Source organism: Mytilus californianus, unplaced genomic scaffold (genome assembly GCF_021869535.1).
Source record: "Mytilus californianus isolate M0D057914Y unplaced genomic scaffold, xbMytCali1.0.p SCAF_2, whole genome shotgun sequence".
Classification (NCBI taxonomy): Eukaryota; Metazoa; Mollusca; class Bivalvia; order Mytilida; family Mytilidae; genus Mytilus; species Mytilus californianus.
In genome coordinates, this window is record NW_026262668.1 from 98,589,136 (window position 1) to 98,602,026 (window position 12,891).

Genomic DNA, 12,891 nt, shown 5'->3' on the forward strand with positions numbered 1-12,891 from the left:
GGCAGACTTAACTGTATCCGTAGTATCTTTTATCTCTAGTTCGATGGGATAGATTCGTTCAACATAGTCACCAAATTTTGTATTATTTAGTGAGAGAACATCATCTATATAGCGGAACATAGTATTCATCGAAAACCTCCATTATTATGTAAAAGCTTGAAAAATTACAATATGTTATTGATAGATAAAGATAGAGTACGATCTGTGTAATGAAAAGTGATTGCATTACAGAAAGTGTTTTATTAGACATAGAGTTGCCACTATGCCTGTCGACTTGGTGTATCTAAAGTTTTACATATACATATATGATACTAACACTTACCCATCGATGTAGATCTGTGTTAATCTTCAGATATTCTAGTTGTATTGTATTACCAGACGTCTGTCTCAGTTATGTATACCTTATATCACATTTATTTGTATGTATGTGCAGGTTTGGCTTTACTTTTGATTTCATTAGTTTAATCAGCTCTGCAACGTTTGTTTGGTTGTGCTCTTTCAAATAGTTTGGCTTCGAGCATCAATGAAGAGACATTCAAATTGATTGTCGAATTGCGTTTCTGGTGCTGTAAAATTGGTACCATTAATGTTTTTATTTAACTGTATATACAGTGGAAGTGAATGTTAGAATTCGTTTGGAAGGCTTTTGATCGGCAGTATATAGGAGGTTTCTGGAAGGCAAACTACAGATTCTTCATTTTCTGTGTGCATTCTACACTTTCCGTATGCGATGATGTTAAATGCATAAAACATAGATGTTTAAAACGGTTTATACATCTATGCATAAAAGAAGTATATTTTGTCCTTTTTTATCACTATTGATGACTCTAATGTTTTTGATATTTGAATATGGTAAAACGTTTTGGACTTTGAAATTTGAAACGAATTACTTGCAGAAATGAAACTTTTTCGTCAAACAAAACCAAAGTTCACATGTAAAGGAGTGATAAAAAATACATTAGATAGTTAATCTTTACATTTGTTTTGTCTAATTATAGAGTATATAGTCAGGACATGTTTATATAGGTAAAGGTATACTGCAATGAAACAAAAACTCAAACGTCACAAAAATCCAAAAGACGTCTAAAGTTAAACATTCAAAAATAGAAAAGTAAATAAGTAACTTTCGGAAAGTTGAATATATTAATTAACAAGACACATGTGTTTTTAAGAGAGAATCCACTGATTTCATCTCCATAATGATTTATAATAATAAAATGGAGGTTCGCTAATGACTTTACCACAGTTTTCCCGATTAGTCGGGCTATATTTTGCGTACCTTCTTTACAAAATTTAAAACCTCTCGGTCTTGAACAGTGCTCGTGTTTCCTTGATAACATGACCACATGTATCATATCCATTGCCTCGGTGGTCTCGTGGTATCGTGTTCAGTCGAACTAAACCAAAGACTTTACAATTGGTATTTGCTGCTTCTCCGCTAAGCACGTGGCATTTAAGAGTGAGAGCAAAGACTGCTGCTGGGAGTCAGAATTATGTATCCGGGTAGGGTGACATGTCTTTCTGCGAACTGTTACCTTGTGAACTAGCACATTAAAAATCCACCTCAGCGTGTCGGTAGGTTAATAGTTATATTGCATTAACATGTTCTCGTCCTGAATATGCATTTACGCTCGACCTTAAACAGCCATCCACCATCCTCATCGGATCATATCATTTAGTTTTAAGAATTAGTAGTGTTTTTAAATGTCAACGTCGGAAGAAAAAGTTATGAAGTAAAAATTGAAATTCTGCGAGGTTCTTTTAGGCAACTGCTATATAAAATAGGGTATTCCGGTGTTGGAAAAATCGTTCATTACTGGGTTTTTTTTACTACTACGTCTTAAATGAAATCTCAATTCATTGGTAAACTTTATTATGAGTATCAAACGGAATATCACGGCATCAGCATACATGTAGGTACATGTATTTTAATAAGTCGTAACCTTTATGCACTTTGTTCACGTATACTTTCTAAGTTGCCCCAAAACGGAACGTTACTGTTTTACTCTATTTAAAAGTTCATACACGAATTTCACTAGGATGTCTTCTTACCAAACTAGATGACAAATGAGACAATTTTTTTACTTTGCTAATTATTTCATTTCCTTCATGGTAGTGCTCCGTTGGTTTCCTCTTATTGAGTTTCAATGGTTAGTTACGTACATATTTGCGGTCCCATATTTGTGTTTAATGTCAGAAAGGTTTGTATTAAGTTTAACCAAATTTTACTACAAAAAATAACGGTCATAAAATGTAAATACGAATCAACTTGAAAGACTAAAACGGTATTGATTTATAAATTTCCCATTCCACAAAACACTACCAATAACAACCATTGAACCTGAAAACATGTGAAAATTACACGTGTCAAACACTTTGTACTATCAAACATTTATTATCCTCAAGCTCTGTATCGAAATCAAAAGTTCAACACAATTTGAAAAAGTATAATAACGTTTGACACATCATACAATGAAACAAATGGAATATATGTCCCTATACAAGTATATTAAACAATTTACGCTTTAGTCATATTTTTTTTTCACATTTTAATAGATGAGACCTCATATGTCTATCACATGTCACCTACATATATCAAATTATCTATCTTTACTGTTAAGAACAAGAAATATATTTTTATCCTATAAATCAGCACTTTTTAATAGTCAAAAATTGATAGATTATTCATGATTAATTCAAAAAAATTAGTGAAAATTTTAATGATATGCAAAATGAGGTTTCATTTCGTGGTAAATAACCGATCTAAACACACCTAAGTATACGTCAGCCGTTTTTATATATTTAGGAAATGACCTGTTAAAGATTCTAATTTAAAGATTGTTTGTTTACTTTCACTTGACACATTGTTGGACTAGATAAAAGTTTGAACTTAAGTAAGTTAGATTTTCTATTAATTTTAATGTTAAATCTAAAGATTGTTTATTATGTTTCAAAGAACAATTATATTGCAACTTTTATAACAAATAGATTGTCTTACAAAAAATATGCTTATAGGATTTTTTTTTTTTTTTTCACCATATTTTAATTTTGTTGTCTGTTATTATATATTATAACTTTTTATATTTTCTGTGTGGGAAATGAGGTTATGCTTGTATGCATGTTTATGTAAACAGATTTATCATTTCTCATTGTGTTTAGTAAGAATGAAGCAACAGAGTGTGTTGTATTTGATTTCGTAACTTCTTCACATTTCGGTTGGAAGCAAGTTAGCTTTCGTGAAGTGGAAGCTGATGAATGAAGTCATCAACCATGTTTGCCATATATCTATACTGTGCGTGTGGTCTCTAAACAAGTCTAGGAAAACGTTTTATTTTTTTTTATTTTTGAATTAAGTATATGGTTTTGGATTTAAATAAATATGGTCATTTATGAATCAAATAAATTTAACATGTATGTCCTATGTTAATATGCATGTTGTATTTAACCAAAACATGACTTGTTGATTAGAATGCCAAGTAACGATGACTAGTTTTTACTAATAAGACAATAAGGAAGTTCGGAATTTGTCAGGTTTGCTTTTATCTTACTCAGTCTGTTGCAAAACATGCAATTCTGAATGTTTCTGCTCCCAAATCTATTGTATTATATGCAGAGACAAAATTAAAATTTAAAATATCCTGTTATTGATCTGATTGACGAAAGCCACTTAGTAAGAAGATAATGCTGCCAGGAATAATATTGTGATATTCATTGATGTTGAAAAATATCAACGACTGGAAACTTGGAAACGCAATAATATAATAAAGGTAACAGTCCATTTTTATAATATGTACTACATGCATCATATTTAGTTATACTTTGTTTTGCAATCGCTAAATGTCCCCAGCGTTTTAAACAACATGACGTTTTAAATTCATAGCAAGATTTGATGTGTCTGCATTTCAGTTGACAAAATCGTCGTATCGTTAGGTCAAAAGATCAAACTTAAAATAGATATGTACACACACATCAAGAGACTAACCTTTTTGCATTTTAATTTGTATTATCCAGCTCTAAAGTCTATTCAATTTTTTTTCAGCTACGAGAAATGTTACATCTATATCTGGCCATCCTTGTGATACTTGTGAGCTTTGACATCCGAAATGAATGTGTTACGTTTGGAAAACTAAGTGGTAAGTATATATCATAAGTTATCGTGCAACTGATAATTGAGTAGGTTTGCATACAGGGAAATTAATCATCTTCTTATAACGATCTTTATGAGTTTTGTTTTGTAAACTGATGCTGCCGTATATACATCACCATATTACATTTCCTCTTATTATTTCTGCCTATTTTTTGTTGGTGTAAACAAAAGCCATTTGACCTCATCGTATTCAAAGATTCGCACAAAAACATTTGTAAAAATATATCTTTCGTCAAGATAACATAAATTCGGCATTACTAGAAATATACTATTCGAAGAGTAGGTTTTCATTTATTTTCATTTTTGAATTTAGATAGCAATAAAAGTTTGCATTTCCTAAAAATTACTCATTTACCGAAATGTATTTATTTTGAGAGAGGGAACTTTAACAGTACAAGTAGACTGAAAAAATATGGTTAAAAAACTTTGTTTTTGGTTTTTCATTGCCTGTTTTTTTTGGGTTTTTTTTTTTGGCATTTATTTGGCATTTTTTGTTAAAATTAATATTTTATTTTTAGCTTTAGGTTTTGCTTTTTATATTTATTTTTGGTTTTTGTTAATGCTTTCTTTACTTTGTAGTAAATGATTTGTTTAAATCTCCAAACTCCCTCCATGTAAAAACAATTGTATCTAAATTTCATAACAATCAACAATCATACTTATCTACCATTACTTAAATTCTATATACACTGTAATATAAACCTTATCGATTTTTTTTAACTAGACCGATAATTCATTTGTAACAATGGAGTACATTTCTTTTGTAAAGTAATGTTTGTTATGATGGACATTATCATGTTTTTATTGGAAAAGTCAGTTTCGTGAATATGCACACACATTTAAATCTTCAATATTCTTTCAGGAAAGGGTCAGTACTTAAGTTTCAAATACGTTCGCAGAATCAATGATGAGGTTCATAAAGGATTATCTCCTTCAAAGTTACAAAACTCTACTCCAAGAAATTCACGAAACTTTCCTCCACGAAATTTACGAAACTTTCCTCCACGAAATGTACGAAACTTTCCTCCACGAAATGTACGAATCTTTCCTCCACGAAATTTACAAATCTTCTCTGCACGAAATTTACAAGTCACTACTCCACGAAATGTACAAAGTTCTACTACCACACGGACTTTACAAAACTCTCCTGCACGAAAAATGATTGTGATTCCGGCAACTCCGACAAACACAAAAGAATTAAAATCAAATTTCAATGACATGGTTTATCCACAGCAAACGCATGTGTCAAGATTGCTTGGTGTTTTTATACGTCGGCAGAGTGCGTCATCACGTGGTAAAAAGAACGGAAATTCATCTACAGCAGAATTATTCGGAAGAAGTTTTTCGTCTCCTATGTTATTTGTAGGAAAAGACCTAAATACTGCTATATCAAATGGAATACCTATTTCCAAACTCCAAGAAGTAACTCAAACGAATGAAACCGCTCCAACTAGAGAAGAGATTGAACAAATACTAGAATCGTTTGGGCAGTTAGATTTATTACAACAATTTCCATCAGTGGCAAAACACATGTTTAACATTACAACCAAAGGCCAGTTAGATATGATTGGTAGCCTCGCAAGTCATAATAACCTCAAAATTTTAATAGAGCAACCTGCTAGTTTTGTCATCGTTCTTAGAGCTGAAGGTACACCCAGTCAAATACGGACACTGGAGACCTTAATGACAACCAGTTGGATTTCTGAGGTTGCTGAATCACCGAAGGTAATGGAACAAGCACTCAATGCAAGTAGAAATCCTGCAATAGCGGAATTTATACAGAAACTATCCACAACAGATTTATTGGAAGAATTCGTTGATTATCCTATTGCTTTCAAAATGATTACCGATAAAGTGCTGACTGACCTTCAAAAGGACGCTATTGTTACATTGGGATTAGGTGATATGCTACAGGAACTTATCGAAAATCCTAAAATATTCGATCAAGTTTTAAACTACGTTACAAATGGAAGTCGGATACAACTTATCGTAGCTCTATCGCATTCGGGCGACATTGAGTATTTGGTAGCTAGTCCGCACTTAATGACTCTTGTCCTAAATAATGCTGTGCTGCAACCTCAAATAGACGTTCTCATAACATTATCGAGAGTAGACTTAATACAGGACCTTCTTCTTGTACCTAACGTTTTAGAAGAGATTTTACAATACAGTAATACTACTACAAATGGGAAGTTTATTGAAACATTAGCCCAAACTGGGCAACTAGACCAAGTGTTGACTGACCCAACGCTTTTGTCACTTGTGCTGAAACCATAACACGTGTTTTCAGTAGAAAGACAAAAGATTCAAACTATTACAATACATTATCTATGTTAAGAGTTGTGATTTTGATATACATTTGAAGAAAAAAAATGATTATCATGATTCCAAGAAGCGCCTGAGCTATCACAGTATGACAGTCAAATATACACAACATTTTGTCTGCTTGTTATATATATTGACACAACCTTTTGTCTGTGTGTTATTTTCATTATAACAATTGACTGATTGAAATTGCTTTCTTATATTTTATTTCTTTCTATCAATTTTCTCATAAAAGTATCTTTAATTTACTGAGAAAGTTATTAGAACAGAAGTCGTTTTGGCGATTGTTTTACAAACTTAGAACATATAACATATAATTGCATACGGGGCATTAGCTAAGAATAAGACAAAAAATCAAAATCTGATTTTTTTTTTTTAATTTCAAACATTTAAAAAGCGGAATCATGATAGAAATAATATTTCGTTATTAGTTAAGAAAATCTTTGTTTTTGTTTTAAGGGGGTGGGTGGTTATTGCGTGTTTTTTTGGTTTTGTTTTTCATTTGGATTTCTGCTTCTTTTTTCAAACATATTTTTTTTGTAGTTTTGTTTTTGTTGTTGTGCTCTTTATCTTATTTTTTTTAATGATTGTTTTTACTGTGTGGTAAATGATTTTTTTAAATCGCCAATATCTCTTCATGTAAAAAATATTGTATCTAAATTTCTTAACAATCAATAATTATATACCTATTCGTTTCCTGAATTATTATAAAATATTAACCTACTTGAATTTTTTTAACTGGACCGATATTTCATTTGTAACAATGGAGTACATTTCTTTTGTAAAGTATTGTATGGCATGATGGCCATTATCATTTTTACAATGTTAAAAGTCAGTTCCGTGAATATGAACACAATTTAAATCTTCAATATTCTTTCAGGAAAGGGTCAATACTTTAGTTTCAAATACGTTCGCAGAATCAATGATGAGTTCATAAAGGATTATCTCCTTCAAAGTTACAAAACTCTACTCCACGAAATTTACAAAACTCTCCTGCACGAAAAATTATTGTGATTCCGGCATCTCCGACTTTCACAAAAGAAGTAAAATCAAATTACGATTACATGGTTTATTCACAGCAAACGCGTATGTCAAAACTGCTTGGTATTTTTATACGTCGGAAGAGTGCGTCATCGCGTGGTAAACAGAATGGAAATTTATCTACAGCAGAACTATTCGGAAGAAGTTTTTTTTCTCCTTTGTTATTTGTAAGAATTGGCGGTTGTTTTACAAACTTAGTACATAGAAGTGCAAATCAAGTTGAAGGGGAATTCGCTAAGAATTAGACAAAAATCTAAATGTTATTTTTTTTTTTTTTTTGGTATTAATCATTTTAAAAAACGGAATATAGAAATAATATTTCGCTATTATAAGTCAGCTTGTTTCAATTTCGTCAAATAAGCTATTAAAACATTGCTGGTGTATTATTTACTGACAGGTCAACAATTAAATCTTTTAGTTTGAGCTTTAGTGGAGAAAAAAATATTCTCATTCAAAACGCAAGCAAAGCTTATTAAACTTTGCAAATTTATCAGAATCATAAATATAGCTGAGTGTACTCCAGGATTAATCTAGTATGAATCCATCCCTATTTTTGTCTTGCACTAATTGTATTTCAGTATTCATTGTATATAGTATACATATGTATTTCTCTATACTTTGTCAAAAGGATGTGTTTTTTAGCATTAACATCAATATCTATACAGGTAAAACGATGATTTACATATATTTTTAATATATAACATGAAACCAAACAGGCCTAGAAAAATCGTCAATATGCGATTGCACGTGATTGTTTGTCTATTTATATTTATATCTATGTTTATATCGGGATCTGTATGACCGTCATCAGTCTTCGGAGGTCATCTCGATGGATAATTAGATGGCGTCTAGTCTACACATTATCATTATAACTAGTCCATATATTGTTAATTGTTTCTTTTGGACATTTGTAATTTGAATATGCGTTTTAGTATATAATATAAATCAAATATGAGAATTTGGGTCAAATCGGTGAACATGAATTTGACAGCTAATGTCCCTTTAATAGAACATTTTCGCACGAGGTTGGTGATGTACAGCTGGAACGTGATCATTATAAGACTTATAAGAATGCATGTGCTGTTCTGATATGATCTTCTAGTTTTGTAGTATTGACATAATTGAATTCATTGTGTTACATTAACGTTTGTTATTTAATTTATTTCGGATTTTATGTATATGTATCTACATAACATGCAATTGTACTTTTCTTTAATTAAATGTATGTGTCTTGCTGTATAATTATACTGGACCGCATCATTTAATTATGTAAAGACTTCAGTCCTCAGAATAAGATTTATATTAATGTTTTATTATAAAACTTTGAATTCGGAACAGCATAAAAATAATTCACGAAAGTGAAAGTGAGACGAAAGGTTCCAAAGGGACATTCAAACTGAAAATATGATTGACTTTTACATACAAGATTCTCCAAATATGTATCGAAATAAATTTGCCTTTTGCAAAAATTAGGTTTATCAAGAAAACATGTAGCACCGACATTTAAATTATCATTACTAAAAGTCAAATATATTCCGGTTTTATCAGACATTAAAACTGATCTATTACATTGTGAACATCCTTATGGTAGTAAATGTTAATTCACGATGGGGAGAATGATCTTTATGATCCTATTAATTGTCAAAAGTCAATACGTTGTAACACGAAGTGACATTCAAATTAAAACATTAATAACATGTAATCATTGTCATTGTATTCTAAAAGAATATTAAAATATGATATTTACTGTTATTAAATTAACCTTTTTAGATGTTTAAGAATATGATATATTGTAGCAGAGTTCAAGTTCAAATGGGTTTTGCTGAGTTGAAATAAGACGTCAATTTCTCTTCCTTGTTGTTACTCTCCAAAAATAAATATATATGTATATGTCATTGAAATTAGATTCTTCCATAGTAGTTTGCGTCTTGTCAGTAAAGGAGAAAAGAACGTTATTGAGAAAGGTAATAATTACACGTGCAAGACAGTCTTGTTGTTAAAAGGTTAGTTGAGTGTTGTAGGCACGGAGATAATATCATACACTTTAAAGGACATAGTCAAATCTTTGGATAGCATTTCATTTTCAAAATTACAAATAAAACGTGTCATTTATTTCGAAGCACTGCATATTTGAATAATGATATTTAACTGTTCTGTCCAATAAAGAACCAATCTTCTAGTGGTTAAAAGAGGAAGGAACTAAATATAGAAACAAAAGGAACATACCATTCACTAATTAGTCAATGATTCGGTATGATTTAAATGGTTTATTTTAGTTTTATTAAGGTCATGGAATTTTACTAAAAAAATTATAATTACTAGTATACAATTCATGTAGTCACGGACGTGTAGACGAATTCCTTATTATGTAATCTCTCACATTCATGGGATAACCATTTACTATACGGTGGATTTGGAAATGAATAATCTTGCCTTGCAAAAGGATGAAAATACAAAGCAGTGCGGAATAAATGAGCCGTATTAGCAACAAGTAAAATGGATATAATATCCGCAAAACATCCCCCTGCGCCCTCCCCGAGAATATCAAATGGTCGCCCCCCTAGGACAGAACAGAAATGAAAAGAATCATAACAGGTGATTAACTATTTTTATTGCTCTTGTTTTACAGTTTTTTTTGCATCCGCCACTGGGCGACAGGGCATTAAGTTTTGTCCGTTCGTGCGTACGTGCGTATGTTCCGAAATAATTTTCCGTTCTCTAACTTTAGTTTACCTCAAGCAAATGTTATGAAACTTATAAAAAAAATGCTTATTACCACCAAACACAAATCAAGCTCGAATTTGGATGGTCGCTTTCATTGTTCTTGAGTTATGTCCTTAATAAATGGAATAAAAATTGCGATTTTTGCACTCTTACTTTACTGTGCCTCAACCTAATGTTACGAAACTTATTCCCAATACTTATTACCACCAAACACAGGTCAAATTAGAATTTGGGTGTCGTCACTTTCACAGTTCTTGTGTTATGCCCCTTTATTAAGTTTCAAAGAAAACAAAACGTCAATAGGTTTGAATTAGTACATTAACTCTTACATATTTACAAGCGGGGGCGTCTGTGTCCCATGAACACATTCTACTTTAAACTCCGCTGTTCAGTTGAGCATTTTTTCGGGGGGATCTTGAAAGAACATGATATCATAGGTACTCCAGAATCACCATCTCATGCATACGAAAATCAAAAGGGTTTAATTTGGATTGAATGTGTCAAATGCATATTCTCATTATCAAAAATAGATAAGATCGAAAATACTTTGAATAATATTAGTAAGAAAATCAATAAAAAAGAAATTATTATAAAAAAAACGTATACTAGTGAATCAAAAATCGTTAATTTGACGGAGGCTGATACGGGTGCGTGCGTGCGTGCGTGCGTTAATTCTCCCAGGAAACGGTATAAAGAGTTGAGCGATGCAGAGTTTTCGGAGTGAGCGCTGAATGTATTATGCTACGTATAAGCCTCCTTTTATTAGGAGCACCACCATGAGTTATGGTGTAAGAGAGGACATTAAGCACACTGTATCGGCACAAATTTAATGTAATTTACCTACCCAGTTTTTGAGGCTTTCCTCTACCAGGAATACAGCTGGGCATTTAGCGGTATCGGTATTAAATCCAAGTATTTTCTTACCGGTTTCCAGTTCGTTGCCATGGCATTTGTGAGGCATCCGGGGTTTCCTTGTCTCTTTTTTGTATATATTGTACACCATTTATATTTTGAGGATGAGCGAATCAGGTGAGTGGGTGTGTTCGTATGTTTTATAGCATTGTATTTATTCATGTTTTTGGGGAAATTTAACTTTCTGGTAGCAAGTCCCGTCACGGCCAGGCTGGGTAACTGGTAGGCAAATGCTCATATTAAATCTTTTTTTTTACTTCATACTGAAAAGGGACGGATAGCTTTTTGAAAGAGCTGATACTTGTTTACAATTTAAAATTGAACGATACGATAAAATAATCAGATCCAATGAGTTATGCAAATCCAGTCTTTTGCTAAACCAATAATAAAAGTTTAATTTGAACGTTTTCTTGTAATTTTGCAATATAAAATAAGCATCACAAAATCTTTCACGATCCTTTTCGCGATCATCAACAAGCGGTACCCAATCGTTCACGATCCGAATTATCAATTTCTTACAAATATTCCATTTTTTGAAAAATATCTGATTAGGCTACTACAAAATAACTTAAGAACCATTTGTATTAGTCATATGAAACGACATTTTTTCAGAATAAAAGGTTTGTTTAGTCATTCTTATTATCAAAAAATCATCAGGTTTGTTTACATTTTTATGCCATTGAAATGTCGAAGTAACTGATAAAAAGTTAAAGTATAAAGTCAAATTCATTTAGATTAGATATCAGTTATGCACATGCGTAGATAAAGATTCATTTAATATAAAATTTGTATTAAAAGTTATAGAACTGATATCAATCCATCAAGAACCCTTTAAAGAATTCATGGAAGCTTTACCATTTATTGTCATAAAAATGGACGAACTCTTCCTTAAGGGATACAAGAAAGTGTTGTGATAAAGAAAAAGAAGATGGGATTGGGACCATGACTAACTGAATCTATGAAATCGACATATCGTGATAATCGACCAAGTTTTGGTTGGGCATGTTAAACTATTCGACATCAAGTTTACGATTAGGAACCATTGAAACAGCAGCGGCGAAACTTCTATTTAATAAGGCAACTTCATTGTCAATTTTTTGTAACATGTATTCCATAATATAGAGTATAGAAAATGGTTCAAAACATTTGACTTCAACACCCTTAACACACGCATTCCGCATTATTAACTTGTTTTCATAAAAAAATAACAAGACAGTTGTTTTTTTGAGAATGGACAAATTATACTTTGTACCACCAATGTACCTCCGATGGAACCAACTGCATGTGCTCTTCATATTAGAATGAATTTCATAACAGCGTGGACATGGACACATGATATTTAAATGTTATCGTGTGTATCACTGGTTGTCGACAACAAAGACCTCACGCAATTACAGTATGTCAGGGGCCTCTCAATGGGGATATACATAATTACTATTTTACACATGTCCTTTCATAAAATAAAAGATTTTGCATGAAAGTTTATAGGAATTTGTTTTGAATATATATTTATATACTCACAACAAGAAGTTTCTTATGACAGAATGAGTATATTCAGAGGTGATATCACCAAGTAATCGAGAGAAAAAAACGTACTGTTTTTTCTTGCACAAACGTTCTGTGGCTCCTTAAAATCAAAGTACTGAAGTACTGTACATCGAATGACCGCAAGTTCTGGTGGATGGTCTCAGGCACTTGTTTCAGAAAAAAATCGTATCTCTATACCTGAAAGTTAGGTTAAG

General features: G+C 31.7%; 1 protein-coding gene across 1 annotated transcript; it reads left to right on the forward strand.

Moving 5' to 3' along the window:
• The first annotated feature begins 2,777 nt into the window (after positions 1-2,777).
• LOC127730525 (uncharacterized) lies at positions 2,778-9,408 on the forward strand. Its single transcript, XM_052238957.1, has 3 exons — positions 2,778-2,894; positions 4,040-4,133; positions 5,010-9,408. The coding sequence occupies exons 2-3, from the start codon at positions 4,049-4,051 to the stop codon at positions 6,422-6,424; spliced, it is 1,500 nt and encodes a 499-aa protein (XP_052094917.1). The 5' UTR covers positions 2,778-2,894; positions 4,040-4,048; the 3' UTR covers positions 6,425-9,408.
• The last annotated feature ends 3,483 nt before the right edge of the window (positions 9,409-12,891 follow it).